At 35.8% G+C, this 17,430-nt stretch overlaps 1 protein-coding gene across 6 annotated transcripts in view; it reads right to left on the reverse strand.

The window, feature by feature from the left end:
* RALGPS2 (Ral GEF with PH domain and SH3 binding motif 2) overlaps window positions 1-17,430 on the reverse strand; it is a 162,588-nt gene that overhangs the window by 67,801 nt on the left and 77,357 nt on the right. For all 6 annotated transcript variants that reach the window (XM_029228375.1, XM_029228378.1, XM_029228377.1 and 3 more), the window contains 2 exons: window positions 15,703-15,795; window positions 8,826-8,952 (listed from right to left, as the gene is read on the reverse strand). In XM_029228375.1, coding sequence (XP_029084208.1) covers window positions 8,826-8,952; window positions 15,703-15,795 — 220 coding nt within the window. The remainder of the gene's footprint in view (window positions 1-8,825; window positions 8,953-15,702; window positions 15,796-17,430) is intronic.

The raw sequence follows: 17,430 nt of genomic DNA on the forward strand, positions 1-17,430 counted from the left end.
CCAATACTGAGATTCAACAGCTTCAGAATGGAATACACAGGGGTTTGGCTAGTCCAAACTGCCAATTCCAGTGTGTGTGTGTGTGTATCTTTAACTCATCTTTGCAACTAACAACTTTATTACCAATCTTCTAGAACAATTTTCTTCTAGAAATTATGTTCTGCTTAGAGCTGACCTTCCCTTAATTCATTTGTGAACTAAAAATTTTAGAGAAATCTCCTGAGACTTTTGCTCAACCAGTCAAAACTGAAGATAATTATCTGAACAACTCAAGTCCATCAACACGACCAATGTTTTTGCTCTGCCACATCTCAAAATAAAACTTATGGTGAAAGAAGGTAAGAGAACATCAAACCCTGAAACCCTGATGTTATTCTTTGCTTTACCTGTGGTCCTTTCGGGATGGCTTTAAAGTCCCTCTCCACCATCCCCAGAACCAGAAAAATCTGCTGTAAGATTTCTGGGAGAAATTAGGCGTCTAATTGTTTCATCAAATCTTAACTGAATAAAATTTTACTAGGGCATTCCATTTATTTGCAGAACTACAACATTTCACTTAAACATCCAAAACCCTATTAAAGACAAGTCTTAGAGAATTTTCACAGAAGAGGAATATTATTAAAGATAGAATCATGTGAAAGTCAACAAACTAGAAAACTGTGCTGAATGCTAACTGCCTTGGCCACAGGGTGCATTGTGCTCTCCTTTATAGAGGTGATATAGCTCTGCTCTGAAGTTCCTGGAAAGCTTAAGAATGACTTAGGCAAGTGAGTTCCTTGAGATCAAAGAAGCAGCAGCAGTATTGGGCTTCCCTGGTGGTGCAGTGGTTGAGAGTCCGCCTGCCGATGCAGGGGACACGAGTTCGTGCCCCGGTCCGGGAAGATCCCACATGCCGCGGAGCGGCTGGGCCCGTGAGCCATGGCCGCTGAGCCTGCATGTCTGGAGCCTATGCTCCGCAACGGAAGAGGCCACAGCAGTGAGAGGCCCGCATACCGCAAAGGGAAAAAAAAAAGAAGCGGTATTATGTCATAGCTAAGCATAGGTCCTAAAAGCAGAACTGCTTGGATTTGTGGCCCAAATCTACCAGGTACCTGTGTTCCCTGGGGCAATTTATGTATTCCTGCCTTAGTTTTGTTATCTATAAAATGGAGATAACAACAGTACCTAGCTCACGTAGTTACTGTGAAAATCAAAGGAGGTAATACATGTGGTAAAACATTTAGAATAATGCCTGACACTAGTAAGTACTCAGTAGCCTTTAAGTGCCAGATTACTACTGCTCATCTATGTACTTTCTGCATTACCTATCACGGTGCCTTGCATAGAGTGAGTAATAAATGTACTAAAAGAAACAATATATCCAAATTTTCAGGTGCAAAATTACACCGATCCATGATCTTCATTTGCAAACCTAACAGAGCTATGTCAGCTGTTACAGCAGGTAGTTAAGAGAATGGGCCGTAAGAAAAATTAAGGTAAGAATAGCTATAGTAAGGGATTTCAGCCTAATGAGAATCTTGTCAAGAGATTAGATAAGTCACATGTATGGCAGGCAAGGTCCGATAGCTAGCTACTTTACAGGTTACCAAGGAATAAGGTGTGGTTGCCTGACATTCAGTAAGATTGAGCTATAACCCTGCGGCTGGTTTATAGAAGGATTATTTATGCTTAGTTATTTTTAATAAATGAAATGAAGCTTATCCTAAAAATGACTTAGACTCTATTCTCCACTCAATGGGATACCATCAATGTCAAGGAAACTTGGCATCTCTGAAGTAGACTTTTAAAACATGAGATATTGGATAAGGCCAATATTAGAAACCATACTGAAATTTAGTAGATATGAACTAACAAGCTCATCCTCAGGCTCCAAGCCTGGTTGAGTATAAAGATCAAATTTTCAGTCTAATATTCACTTGACTCTATGAGTCATGATACAGGAGTGCTAATTCTTCTAGCATTATATTTCTTAGGACTCCTACTGGTAATAATATAATAAGCCTGTAAAAACTTCCACAATCATGAAAATGTTTCAAATTACTTGTAAACCTTTACTAATGTGATATGATTTTTATATATTTAAATTAATCAATGGTAAGTTAAAAATGATTACATCCTAACAATTTTTTAGTCTTTTATTTAGTGTCTGAGAAAATAAGAAAAGAATGATTCCACTTATGATGATGCCATGACCCCTCCTCAAAAAACCATCTAAAAATAAGCTCAGTTTTCAATTTTATCAGTGGGGTCAATAGTTATTACATCGTAATTCTATAGATAATTACAGGAAAGACTGAAGAATGAACTCAAAATTAAAACTAAAGACAGATTTCCAAAATATTAATATAATCCCACAATGCTTTCTTTGAACTATAAATGAAATGGTTATAATGCATATCTTTATAGCAAGTGAATTTAACCTCCCTTGTCCCAGTTTCTTCACTTATAATATATGAATAATATCACGTATCTTATACGTTGTTGTTAAGAATTAGATAATTTATGTAAAGTATACAGTGTTGGGCATAGAGGATTAAGTTGCAAATAAATGTTACTTATTAAGATTTTTATTATTAGTCTCCTGTTAAGGTTTGCTAAAAAATTTACAAAATACATTACTGAAATATCAGCTGTTGGAAACACTACTGGCAAAGCTGCTGCAACTGGGGGAACCTGATTCTGTTTATGATTAAAATGCAGATCTGTATAGCTTCTACACATGATATTTTTTAAAGATATAAGGCCACTAAGAGAAAAACTATGAAAATGGGAAAGAAATCAATGTAACCCCATCCCCAGCCCTTTTTTTTTTTTTTTTTGCTGTACGCGGGCCTCTCACTGTTGTGGCCTCTCCCGTTGCGGAGCACAGGCTCCGGATGCGCAGACTCAGCGGCCATGGCGCACGGGCCCAGCCGCTCTGCGGCATGTGGGATCTTCCCGGACCGGGGCACGAACCCGTGTCCCCTGCATCGGCAGGCGGACTCTCAACAACTGAGCCACCAGGGAAGCCCCCCCCCCCCAGCCCTTTTATATCACAAGTCTTTGAGTGGTCTAAAGTAAACTTCAGAAAATATACTATTAAAGAATGTTAGAAGAATTTTAAATATATAAAAAAGAATGAGGGTAAAAGGGGATATAAATGAGGTAATGGAAAATGGGAATGTAATTCTGGCTAAAGAAAAAGCTAGGGCTAGCTGCCATTTGGTCAGAGCTCATTCTCAAGATTCAATAGAAAATGACTGAACATGCTTTATTGCTGTTTTAGAATTCAATATGTAATCTTAATGAGAAGAATAAGGTAAAGTAATCCGTGGTGTGTATTATACACAAATTAAACAAAAGAAAGGAAAATGGAATAAAACTCTTAAAATATGAAAAGCCAATGACATTTTTTGACCATTAGGCATTTTTGAGATCAGTGTCAGAGACTTCTATACATTTAACCAAGTAAAATTCTACCAATGGGGCAGGAAAACAATCTCATTAATTCCCAGAGAGCTGCAGAAAGCTTTGGACTTTGTTGAAATTATCTGAATAGAAATGTGAATAAAAAGCTACTATTTTTGAAAATATTTATACATAGATTAGCAAAAATTTCTCAAACTAACGTAAAACTAAAGAACTATATTCTACTCAGAGATCAACATAGGTTAAAAACTAGTGAAACATAAAAGAGGATCAGATAAAATCTGAAAGTCCTTGTAAGTTTAGGCATGCTTTAAACATCTCATTAGCTGTGATGAGGACACCGCTATCAAGGCCTGGTAATGTTATGTACCTCTTTCATGACATAGGATATAGGAGAGATTATTCACAAGGTAATGACATCAACTTGAGCCTTTGGCATTAAAGAGATGTTAAGTTCCACAAAGGAAGGAACAAAGTCCATTTTGATCCCTGTTCTACATCTATCACCAAGCATAGTGCTAAGCAAACACTGGATGGCCAGCTGATGCACCAAAAGAAAACTGGGGGTGGGTAGGGAGTTGTATACAAAAGTGCACACAAATAAATGTATTTAAAACAAAAGAAGTTGCTGGAACAATGGGAAGAGCCAGAAAGGGATCATTTAATTAATTAAGTCAACCAATAAGTAAGTGCGTGCCCGCTTTTATTCTATATGCTAAACATAGAGCCCTGGACCAAGACAAATTCAGGGCTTATACACTGCCGAGGGAAAGAGATTAATGAAAACAAAATGGTGCTTGTCAGAGGACAGGGGATGAGAGGGGCACTATATCCCATATTACAGATGGATACAAGGACAGCTTTTCTCTTCTTAAAAAAAAAAAAAAAAAAGGCCTATTATGAAAATCTTTAAGTTGGGGCAGGGGACTTTCTCTACAAGAGATGGAGTCATACGTAGACACATCAAAACAGTGTACTCATGTCCTACAGAAGGGCAGGAGAGTTTAAAAAAACTTCTCTGTAACATTCTGCTTCTACTTAATAGAAAGCAATGTATAGAACTGCAACAACTTATTTCCATAGTTTTAAAAACATATGCTTTCCTTCTCAGAAAACCACCTAAGCTGGTTGAGCTACTGCATCTTCCCAAAATTACATAAATAAAGTAGAAATGAGGTTAGAAAATGCACATGAAAGAATATTTATCATGTTTCATACAACTAAATTATTTTTGCACAATGTTCTTTTTCTCTCTCTCCAGCAAAGCAAAACTTCCCATGCCAAATTCTGCAATAAGCTCCTTAAGATTGTTCTCCAATGACAAGAACAAATGAGTGCTGTTAATGATTTTCAGATTTAAAGCAATAATTCTCATATAAAACAATTTTTTCCTTGAGATTTGCCAAACTATTTCTCTCCAGAAAAACTGTATCCTTAGTCTAAGAATTTTTCACTATATTGTCCAGGCTGACTAATTTTTACCTTGAATGCAAACCAACAGAAGAGACAATTTTTCAAGGGATGATGAGTTGAAAGCCAAGAAAACATTTTCTACTTCTTACAATTTAATCCACATTGAATTATAAATAAATCTGGCAGTATCAAAATAAGAGTTTTGTTAGCATACAAACCTCCATATTCTTTTTTAAGCTTCACAAAAAATGGTTGGTTCTGATCATAATTTTTAGGGGCAAAAACACCATTAGTTTGGATCATGTCTCTCATGTTAAGAAATAGATAATTAGCCTTCACCTTTTCTCTGTGCACTGTAGATAGATTCTTTTGGTTGATACATTTGTTCCAAAAGAACGTTTGCAGACATAATGGATAAAGGGTAGCATTATGCAAATTCTGTATATTTGAAGAGAGATAGTTAAATAGAAGCTACCAATATGAATAATGAGCATTATCTTTCAAACGTCTTCGAGACAGGTTCTCTCCTATCAAATGTACAGCATCTTGTAAATGTTGACTTTTTTGGCATCTATCTGCACTGGGCCTAGTTTAATATGACTGGTAAAAAAATTCTGAAATAAAGAAAAGTTAAATTTAAAAATCACAATCCTAATTCATTTTAAATTAGAACAAAATATGAACAATGTAAATATTAGCAGGATATAAACTACTGTAAAATCTTCATTCTTCAACACGCTTCGGTATTGAAGATTAGGAATGAGAAAATGAACCAGCTGTCTATGACATAAATAAATCAAGCAGTCAAAAAGTTGTATGAAGTTGAAAATGCTTCACATTTTCTTAGGAAAAGCATGTATGTTCTGATAGATGGAATGAATACATTTAATCTCAAATTTTGCGATAAAATGAAACTGTCACTACCTTAAAAAGACGATTTTCATGCTGGAAATGGACTAAACTGAGTCACAATAACTTGTCTGACAAACGTTTCAATGTTTCACTTTCCCTTCCCAAGTCTACCAAATGTTTGTGCCAAATGTTCCACAATCTTACATTCTCAGATGCTTCTTCACAAACTGGTATAGGGATGAATAATTATATGAAGAATCCAATGTATAAAATTATGTAGATGCTAAAGTGTATGTTCTCTATTTTAACTTAAGTTTTTGCCATTTCCCACCCCCCCCTTTTGGCTTCTAATTCTTGAATAACCCTCAGAAACATGCATCTTGTGTCAACAGAGAATATAAGAAGTGGAGGAGGAGGAGAAATTCAGTAAAAAAACAAAAACAAAAACAAAACCCCCAGGTTTCTAGGGTGGTGGAGCAGTGCAGATAATGCAACACTGTGATTACTAGTAGACTAACCCAGGAAATAAGATGGGGATCAGGTATGGAAGAAGGGGAAAAATGACGAATTTACTTCTGAACATGCTAAATTAAGAGTTACCAATACATATCTCATTCAATCAGTATTTGAGTATCTGAGTACCTAAAATGTTACCAGGCTGCAGGAATTACAAAGACAATGAGATGTACAGGTCTAGTCTAAGATTTGGGAGTCATCAGGCAATATACAGAAAAAAAACTGCATGAGACTACTCCAAGTGAGCATATAGAGGAAGAAAAGAAGTGGACTGAGACCTTTATAAGAACAGATTTAAGAGAAAGGCAGAGAAAGAGAAATCGATAAAACAAAAGCCAGAAACGTAGAAGGCAAATCAAGAGAGACTGGCGCTACAAGTGGAGAATTTCAATAAGCAGAAATAACTAGCATCAACCTCTCACAAAATTACAGGTAATAGTGAGAAGGGAGATTCTGGGTCATGAGAATATATAAACTGAAAAAGAACTAAATTGAGGAGTCAATGGAGACCAAACTGAAGACACAGGAAAGATCATGGTTCTATTATTTTCTCCAAACCAACTTCTGCACCTCAGTATTTGCCTCATTTGCTTTAACCCACAGGAACAATTACTCTGTTTTAGGTACCAGTGCTGGGAGAAAACAGGTATATTCTTTAACGGAAAACCTTTCCAGATTCCACTATTTCAACGATTTCCCACCCCGCCCCTGTACATGCATGAGAGTACGCTTATGTGCACATGCACAGACAACATCAAATCTTGTACTGAAGTCTCTACTGTGAATAAATATAAAACAAAGACCTCTGAACTAGACATCAGAACACAAGGATTTATATTGTTATTTTCTCATTTTCAATAGAAAATAATCTTTTTCTAAAAAATACAAATTATGAAATTTGAGAAAAACATTTCAATGAGAAAAAAATGCAATCATAGAATCAGTAAATTTTAGAATGAGAGTTTAGCAGGTATAATTGGAAAGATGCTAGATCAAAACTTCAGATTTGTCATTAACTAGGTTTTAGGATTATGAGCCAGCTCTTTTACCTTTCTGGACTTCGGTTTTCTCAATTGTAATATAAGTGAATTAGATACAAGAGACCACTGTGGTCCCAGCCAGCCTTAAGAAGAACATGATTCTGGTCCTATGTGTGCTATTTCTAGGTAAAGAAAACAAGGCTTAAAGAAGACAATTCAATGACTTGAAAAGTTAGTATGGTAGAGCCATTTTGGAATTTATGGTTCCCAATTCTCAGTCTAATGTTCTTTATGCTATAAAAAGTTTATGTTTTTATGGAGTATGAAGATATTGATGACTTTTTAAAATCCTCTATTCTTCCTCTCCCCAAATTACATCTTTCAAGAATGGGCACAGCCAAGGTGACAAGTGGAGCACATGCAGAATGTCTTTCCTAATATCCAGCTTACAGCCTCTCTGATTGAGTCATGCTTATTATGGCCCTGAACTATTTATCAAAGAAACAGACAAATGGTATGTAGTGGCCACTATCTATACAATGCATAGGAGTATTCTGCCTTCAATTCAGGGTGTACAACATTCCCCATTACCACTGGAATTCTAGAATGTCCCACAATGGTCTAATAAGTTCAAGTCTTCTCTGACAAACTAAGGCTGATGTCGTAGAGCAGCTGAATGACATTGTCATCAACTGTCTTTGTCCCTACTTTGTGTTCCGGTCACTGGTATTGTAAAGACTTCAAAGTTTACACTGTAGAGTCTCCTAAACTGGTAACAGGTTTTTCCATTATTTTCAAAAATAGCTATGGTGAAATCCAGTATGAGTAGTTACATAAAAGACAAAGTGGAGATAGGGGAGCAAAGGGGATACTGGGACAAAGCAAATGTTATCATTTGATTACTCTCTACATGGGATCAAACCAATTTATTTTAATGCATATACTAGGTGTATATAATATAAAGTATTTTCTGTATTTAAATTTACATATACATTTAGAACGGTATGTTTCAGTCTTTTTTATTCAAATACCTAATAAGGCATTACTATTCATATTTTGTTGAACATAAGCTTATAATGTTATTAGGTTCAATACTTCTTGGAATTCATCAACACTGTAAACTATATAGTAAAGAGATACATTCTTAGGCAAATAATATGTCAAATACAGATTTGTCTGTCTCAGCACTGAGCTAAATTTCCACAGCTAAACAGCTAATTTCTTCCAGGAAAACAGTAACACCAATATTCATTGAGACTGCTTTTCATAATTCACTGTAAAATATCTGCCAACTACATAAAGCGAGAACTCACGATGTTGAAAATAAATTCATTAAATCTTTTGATCAATTTCTTTAGTTAATGTTAAATATTTTGACAGCATTAAACTTCACTGCAAACTATTGGTTCATTCTTTAAAAGCATTACTAAAATAGGTAAAACATATTGCTTTACCATATGGTCCATCTCTAAGAAGACATGAAAATACACTCCAGGTAATAAGCTAACACATTCCTCTAGTCTATTTTTTCAACTTAACAATCCTTTAATTTCTTTAAAGGACACACGAACTTTTAAAATATATTGAATTTTATATAAACTACTGATTAAGGCAGAGCAACAACCAGGCATAATGAACACACATGATGTAACTCACCTAAATAGGGAATGCAAGGTGTCATCTTTAAGCTACTTATATAGTCTCTGAGTCTTTTGTAGTTATCTTCTTTACTCATTACATATTCTAATTTTTCAAAGGTAGTTTTGTCTTTTCGACTTAATAACTAAAAAACAAACAGAAAAGCCTAAGTTATTTCCGAATCCAATTTTATTATAGCAAAGACTTGAAGTTATAGTTACTATAAATTTGAATTTTAATTTCAAAGTTATATCTTCTTTAATTATATTTTGGTAGTATATAAATAAAACAAAATCAAACATGTCTATTAATATAATAAACCCAAATTCATTATTTTTAAAATACAATATACTTTGTATGTACGTAAAATAATTAACTTACTAAGTAGTAAATTATAATACATTATTTCTTATCTTTACTATTTTAAATGGCTAAACAATTTTTATTAATCATTTTCCTAATTTAAAATAATTATGGGGCTTCCCTGGTGGCGCAGTGGTTGAGAGTCCGCCTGCCGATGCGGGGGACACGGGTTCGTGTCCCGGTCCGGGAAGATCCCACATGCCGCAGAGCGGCTGGGCCCGTGAGCCATGGCCGCTGAGCCTGTGCGTCCGGAGCCTGTGCTCCGCAAACAGGAGAGGCCGCAACAGTGAGAGGCCCGTGTACCGCAAAAAATAAAAAACAAAATAATAATAATTATTTATTCATATTCAGCTCAAATGCCCAAATATTTTCATGCATTGTCCCCGGCCTCTTCAAAGATAAAGATAATTCTTACATAATCATTAAGAAATAAATACTGCATTTCATAATTTAAGTAATAATTTTCCTTGATAAATCTAATCGTGGCTAGTCCTACCAGTAACTATAAAACTATGATTTAGGGCTTCCCTGGTGGCACGGTGGTTAAGAATCCGCCTGCCAATGCAGGGGACATGGGTTCGAGCCCTGGTCCGGGAAGATCCCACAAGCCGTGGAGCAACTAAGCCCGTGAGCCACAACTACTGAGCCTGTGTGCCACAACTACTGAGCCCATGTGCCACAACTACTGAGCCTGTGCTCTAGAGCCCGTGCTCTGCAAAAAGAGAAGCCACCACAATGAGAAGCCCACGCACCACAATGAAGAGTAGCCTGCGCACCGCAATGAAGAGTAGCCCTCGCTCTCCGCAACTAGAGAAAGCCCATGCACAGCAATGAAGACCCAACGCAGCCAAAAATAAATAAATAAATTAAAAAAAGAAAAACAACTATGATTTACATGTTTGGATTTTTGACATTTTTTTCTTTGATCCCTTTGATCAGTGCTATATTGCATACAGCTGATCAATCAACAGCAGCTGTTTTAGGAGGCTTGAGGAGTAGATTTGTAGTGGGTGCCCTTTGAGAAAAAATGGAGCTATCAAGGGGAATAAAAGAACAAGCAGGGTCAGTCACCCAAAAAGTATTAACTAAAAGATTCAGAAAAGATGTATTTTTAAGTATTCCAAAGACTCTGGAAAATTTTTTTTCTCTTTAAATATGTGAAGTTACTATTTCATTATGATGTAATCAGATTTCACTTTGTATCATAAAATATTTACGTTATTTTATAGTAGGCAAAACACTTCCACCCATAAAATTCTAATTCTCCTATGAGGTTAACAGAAAAGTCAGAGGACTGATTTAAAGATGAGGTGACTGAGATTCAAAGGAGAAGCAGAACATATCAACACTCATCAGTCATCCACTCACAAAGACTACGTCCTGTTTTTCAGGATCCTGTTTTTCAGTCTGGTCCTGGAGACAGAAAACTCTAACACCTGCTCTTTCTAGTATTACAAGTAGTACAGTTGGAACTGACGTTGGAATCTATTTTTCACAGGCTCCAAGAGGCAGATTACCGTTGGATAATCTTTATCAAGAAAATATCTGACCAATATCCCTCTCTCTTTAAAACACAAGAGTTCAAGGAGTTCTTTGCCTGAATGTTTTAGATAGATTTTCCAGGGTCTGAAACACTGGTTTCACAACTTTCTGTGGCCCAGCTTCAACACACTTGATCGGCATTTTCAAGATTAGGTGCAACTCTCTGCTTGAGTGACCTGTAAATCCAAACATCCTTTTCTCTCCCACATAACAAAGCATTTAAATGTGCAAAATATACTGACATGACATAGCAGGGATAAAAAGAAACTTATTCTTTTTTTCCAAAGTCATTCATTCTAAAACTCTGGTACAGTATCAGGAGAAACAAATTACTTGGAACTCATAACTGATCTTGACACATCTGAAACACAAAACTAAAGAACCACACAGTCTCATATGTATAAAAATAACTTATATTTTGGAATTTTCATAACAAATCAATAACTAGATTGAAAGGATTCAATCTCCAGTGGCATAGCAGAGACTTGTTTTCAGAAGACTATTTTAAAAGGCTGTGGTAAAATATACATAATATTTACCATTTTAAACATTTTGAAGTGTATAGTTTAGTAGCATTATCGGCCAATCACTGCAACCACCCAAGGCCAGAACTCTTTTCATCTTCCCAAACTGGAACTCCACACCCATTAAACAGAAACTCCTCAATGCTTGCTCCTCCCAGGCCCTGGTAACCACCTTCTACTTTCTGTCTCAACCAATTTGACTACTCTTGGGACCTCATATATATGGAATCATTCAGTATTTGTCCTACTGTGTCTAGCTCATTTCATTTAGCATAATATCATCAAGATTTATCCATGGTGCAGCATGTGTCAGAATTTCATTCCTTTTTAAGGCTGAATAATATTTCATGGTATGTTTATACCACATTTTGTACATCCATTTACCTGTTGGTGGACATGTGGATTGTTCATACCTTTTGGTTATTGTTAATCATACTGCTTTGAACACTGGTGTAAAAATATCTGTTTGAATCCCCACTTTCAATTCTTTTGGGTATACACCCAGAAGTGGAATTGATGGATAAATGGTAACTATGTAATTCTAATTTTTTGAGGATAAATCCTATTATTTCTAATCATTTTTTTCTGACTGTGCTGGCTAAGATCTCTATGTTGAATAGAAACGGTGAAAATGGGCATCCTTTTCCTTGATGTTAAAGCGAACGTTGCTAATATTTCCCCCACTTAGGATTTTTTCTGGTACATTCCCTTTGTCGGTTTTAAAGAAAACCCCAAACACTCTCAATTCTTCATTCATATGATCTTTATTATCTTCTAGCTTGACCCGATACCCTACCCCTCCCAATCCTTTCCAACCGTACCCTCTAGGACTCAGGATCCGTTCTCTGCAAAAGCCCCATCTTTGACCTTTCTTTTCTTACAAACGTTGTAACATCAGTCTGGAGTTCAGTTAGGTGCCGTTCTTCCTCCTTTCTCTTCACAACTCCTTCCAGCTTATTGTCACACTATCCTCCCCAAAATCTTCCAGCTTCTAATTAAGTTCAAGCACTAGATCAGTGCTGTCCAATCAAATTTTGTGTGATGATGGAAATGTTCTACGTCTGTGCTGTCCGTACAATAGCCACTAGCCACATGTGACTACTGAGCATTTGTAACATGGCTAGAAAGACTAAGGAACTGAACTTTAAATTTTATTTAATCCTAAGGAATTAAATTTAATAGCCACATGTGGCTAGTGGCTATAGTACTGGACAAAAGAACACTAGATTACAACACTTATATTACTGTCATTAATAGAGCTACAAGTTATTTTCCCATCATTAAGATTTTAGTAGTTGGAGAAGAAGAGTCTATGAACCAATATTATTCTTATATCCTGATGACTGCAGTCTTTATACAGACGATACTCCCAATACCCTGGTTTCTAAGTTTCTTCACTCCTCTTTGAATCATCTCATCTTCCACCACTCAGCCTCCACTCCCTAGGACATCCTGAACCCAATAAATATTTGAGGGCACCAGGATTTCCACCAGTTACCATACTACCTTTTCATTGTTCATTATCTCTTTCCTTTTACTTGGGTTAAACTCCTCATCTATCACTAAAACAACTTTTACTTTTGACTACTTTATCTCTTATACTATCCTTGACCCCTCTGTGGTACAAACAAGCCTAAAAAAATTCCATCTCTGCTTAAATACAATTATCCGCACTTCTCCAGGTTAATGCTGAACACCTGAACCTGGCTGGAGAGTACATAACTTTCCTGACTGGTTTCACTGTTAAGTTCACGATCAAAAATCTCAAACGGACCTTCATAAGACCTACGAAACCTACAATGTTTCTCTAGTCAATTCACTCTCACACTCTCCTAGATGACTTTCACCCTTTCCTCCTTCTGCAAACCAAGAGCTCCCCCACTCTCAACTAATGACCTTGCTTCTTATGTCTTACGAAATAAAGCATCAGAAGAACTTCTGCAGAATCCCACCACCAAATCTACCAACATACCTGTGTCTGTAACCAAATGCATCCCCTTCTCTCCTGTTAAAATGGATAAACTGTTCCTGCCCCACTAGAGTACTGGACCTCATTCCCTCGTGCCTAATCTAGTAGGTATCACTGGAGTGACTCTTTGTTCTCTTACTATTTCCTCATTCTATTATATTAGATCATTGCACCAACATACAAATATATTGTCATGGATCTCATCTTCAAAATGAAAACAAAACGCCACGAACCTTTAATATCCTACTTCCCTCCAGCTACTGCCAGATTTCTCTACAGGACCTCACCCCAGTCCTTTACAGCAAAATTCCTCAAATGCATTCTCTGTACTTACTGTCCCATTTTTTTCTCCACCATTCTCTCAAATCCAATCAGTCTTTCATCCCACTACCGTACTGCAGCCACCTCTGCCAAGGTCACCAATCCTTTCCAACTGCCAGATTCAATGGTCATCTCCAAGTTCTCATTTGACACAGGTGAGCACTCTTTCTTGAAACACCTTCTTTACCTGACTGTGGAAAACTTCTACCCGTGATATTTCCTTTGTTGATTACAATCTCATGTTTTAAATACTATCTTTATGCTGATGATCACAAAAATGTATCTCTAGCTCTAACTGTTCTATTAAACTTGTATACCTAACTCTGACCTTATAGTTCCACATGAATATTTTATCAGCCAACTCAAAATTGATATGTATAAGATAGAACCCCCCCCCCAACACTCCTTCTCTATACCTCCCTGAATATCAGTAAATTGCATCTGCATTCTCTTATTCGATGCCATCTCTCTGAATTCAGCTCCTGTCATCAACTACTCCTTAGCTTGTTTCACTCTGCCAACACTGACCACCCTGCTATTCTGTGAACATTGTCAGGCCCTTTGCACTGGCTACTTGTTTGGAATTCTCTTCTCTCAGATATGCACATGAATGTTTTTCTCAGTTACTCTAGGTCTCTACCCAAATGTCACTTATCAGAGCCTCTTACCACACATCACAGAAAGGAAAGCACGGAAGTATTTTATATCTCACTTACTCTGCTTTACTTTTCTACAGAGCATTTATCACTATTTATGATATATCATTTATTTATTTTCAGCTTATCTTTCCCCAGTAGAATGTTAGCTGTACAAGAATGGACTTTGTCTATATCATTCACTATGCATGTCAAGCAATTAGACAGTGCCTGGCACAAAGTGGAATATTTTAAAGTTTAATATAAATACCAAAAATTTTATTCAGATTAATAATAGAGCTGTTACTAAATTTAAACAAAATTATTCTCCATGCAATACATGAGGGAGACAACGAAAATAACTTCAAGGAAAATAAAAATTAACTTGAGGGAAATGTATCTCATTTCTAAACCACAATATAAACCAGAGTATAATTCTTTTCCCTAAAACTTCAAAGATGGAATTCATAACTGTATATTTATAATCATTTTCATTCCCTCATTAAGTTCAAATTTTAACAAATAAGGTCATCATTAAAAATAATTTTTAGAGTAGGAAAACCATTCACTCAGGTGTTTCTAAAACACAAATAAAATATAAAGAGGACCATAAACTCTTCCAAACTAATGTTTTTCCAGTATAGAAATCTACCCTGATTTTCATGAGAAACATCTGTCTCTTCAGATACTAAGAAAAGTGAAAACAGCACTAGGCTAATTAAAAACAAAGTTATATTTTATCAAGTAAAAAAGTGTTTTAAAGTCAGTCAAGTCTTTAACCCTCTGTACAAAATGTAGTAAACAAAATCATTCCTCTTTTACATTAAAGAACAGTATTAAATATGAAAAGATTTAACTGAATCTAAAATTTCAGTTATATAAAATCTAAATGAAAAATATCTAGAAACCTTGAGGTCAGTATCTGGTTAATCAACTGTAAAACTACACAAATTTGCACAAAGTAAAAATTCACACCCTGACCTTGTTAAAGTAATAGAACCAAATATGATTAGCATAATACCACAATGTGCAGAAACACTGCCTACTTTCATGTTAACTATCAGATTTTCCATGATTCCTAAGGAAACAACCTGAGAGTTTATTGACTAAAAAATAATGGAAATCTGAATCAGTAAATTTTTTTTTGAAAATTACAATTTGTATCTTCCTCAAATTTTCCAAAAGCATAATCTTTACATGATTAACACAATTTTTTTTTGCATTTACACTTTCCCATCAATAAGCTTGAAATGCTATGTTGTCAAAGATGTTTAAAGAGGTTCTAGAAAAATGAGTTCCTAAAGAGCAGAAACCAAGCACCAAGTTGTTAATTTACCCAAAAAATAACTAACAAGCCCAGTGAAATACTTATTTAAGGAGAGAGAAAAAAATATGTAGGTTTCAAAGAACAGTACAAAGTACTTCAAAAATCCTTATCTATTATCATAATATTAACCTTACTAAGAACTATAAAAGGAACTAACACATCTTTACTTCCAACAGGAAGTCTAACCTTTCATTAACTAAGGAAAATTACTCACCGCCCATGTTTTAGTCAGCCTGAAAATTGGGGCACTCTGTAAGCCAGAAACCACTGCCATAAGTGCGTGAAGGTTATTCAGCTCGTATAGTTTCTGGAAGATTTAAGAAAAGCAGGGAGGAGAGATGAAAAATAAACAACATGAATACAAGACAACTTTAACAACAAGTATAATCTAGGCAACTGGTAGTGTTCTAGTACTTATTACCCTCATTGTTGAGATTTGTCTTTGGGGTATCCACTATATTGACAGTAAGCTGATTTCGGCCCACAATAGAACTTCCACATTCTAACTTGGTACTGCCCCCAAGCTCTGGGAACAAATCTACCTCTAGTTGTGTAATACATTAAGAAAACCAAAATTACGGCTCAGTATCAGGGTTACCTGGTATGACCATGCATCCTCATTTCTAGTCATCAGTTTCCTTCCTTATACTGAAATATTACTAGCCTCTGCCTTATGATCTGAGTTTAAAGGAAGGGTCCATGCCCAGGATCCTGATCTGGTGTCCTACTCAGGATCCCCATTATTCCAGGGCTAGGGTTCAAACCTGCTTTCCATAGCCCTCCTCAATTTCCTGCTTCCTCCTGGCTGAATCTTCAAATCCTTTGTTCCTTGTTCATGTTGGGATATCCACCTGCTTCCCAATACCAGACCTTGCTTTTTACAGCCTCCGTGCAGAAGGCTCCCATCTAATGCTAGGTTCCAACCGTTTACCGAGAGATCTACTATTTTTGTCAAATTATTGCTAATTGCCCAGGTTTCTTCAAACTATCAGACGCTTACATCTCAATGGTCTTATCATTTAAAAACTGTCCTCACCATGAAGCGACTCCAAGGCAAAAATGGCCTGTTTTGAATATGAAAACCAAGGCAAAGTGAAGGGTTCTATTCCTCTGAAGAACCCTAACTAATACCACCTTAACTCAGGTCTCAAAGAACCCCCATAAAATTTCAAGAAATATGAACTCAAGTAAGAGAAAAAAAGGAAAAGGAAAAAGATAAACACAAGGAAACAATAATTCACAAATGGAGAACATCAGGTATTGGCCTCAAATAAAATGAAGATTAAAAATGAAGGCATTATCTAGAAAGCAACATAAAAGCCAAAGGGTCTTTTAAAAAATGTGAAATAAAAGGTAAAGAGACATCAAAGGAAGAGCAAAAAAGGCCAACATTTATCTTAATGGAGCTTCAGAAGGACATGATAAAAAACAATGGGGTAGAAACAATATGAGAGATAATGGTGGATTATTTTCTCAAATTACCGAAAGACACTAATTCCCAGGGCTAGTAAGTTCAAGAAATCCCAAGTAGGGTAAATTAAAAACAAAAACAACTGTAAGTCTGGAATAGCATTTTTCAAGAACAAGGATGACATAACAATGCTTCCAGACAAAAGAACGAGAACTTTTTAAAAAGATTTAAAAAATGGTGCCAACAGGATTATTCATATGGAAAAATATGAACTGGAATCCATAATTCCTACATATTATATCTAAAATTTCAGATGAATTAAATATCAAAATCAAAGCTGTAGAACTTTTAAAGAATAATATAAGAGAAAATCTTTGATATTCTCAGAGGTGAGAGTAAGATATTTAAGTGAGATATTCTTAAATCAGAAAATGAAAGTTACAGATTAATACATTTGACTATTAAAATTAAGAGCATCTATATCAAAAGATAACATGAAAAGAGTTATAAGACAAGTCACAAATAGGAAGA

Source organism: Monodon monoceros, unplaced genomic scaffold, assembly GCF_005190385.1.
Source record: "Monodon monoceros isolate NGI ecotype Baffin Bay Population unplaced genomic scaffold, NGI_Narwhal_1 Super_Scaffold_18, whole genome shotgun sequence".
In the NCBI taxonomy this organism is placed as follows: Eukaryota; Metazoa; Chordata; class Mammalia; order Artiodactyla; family Monodontidae; genus Monodon; species Monodon monoceros.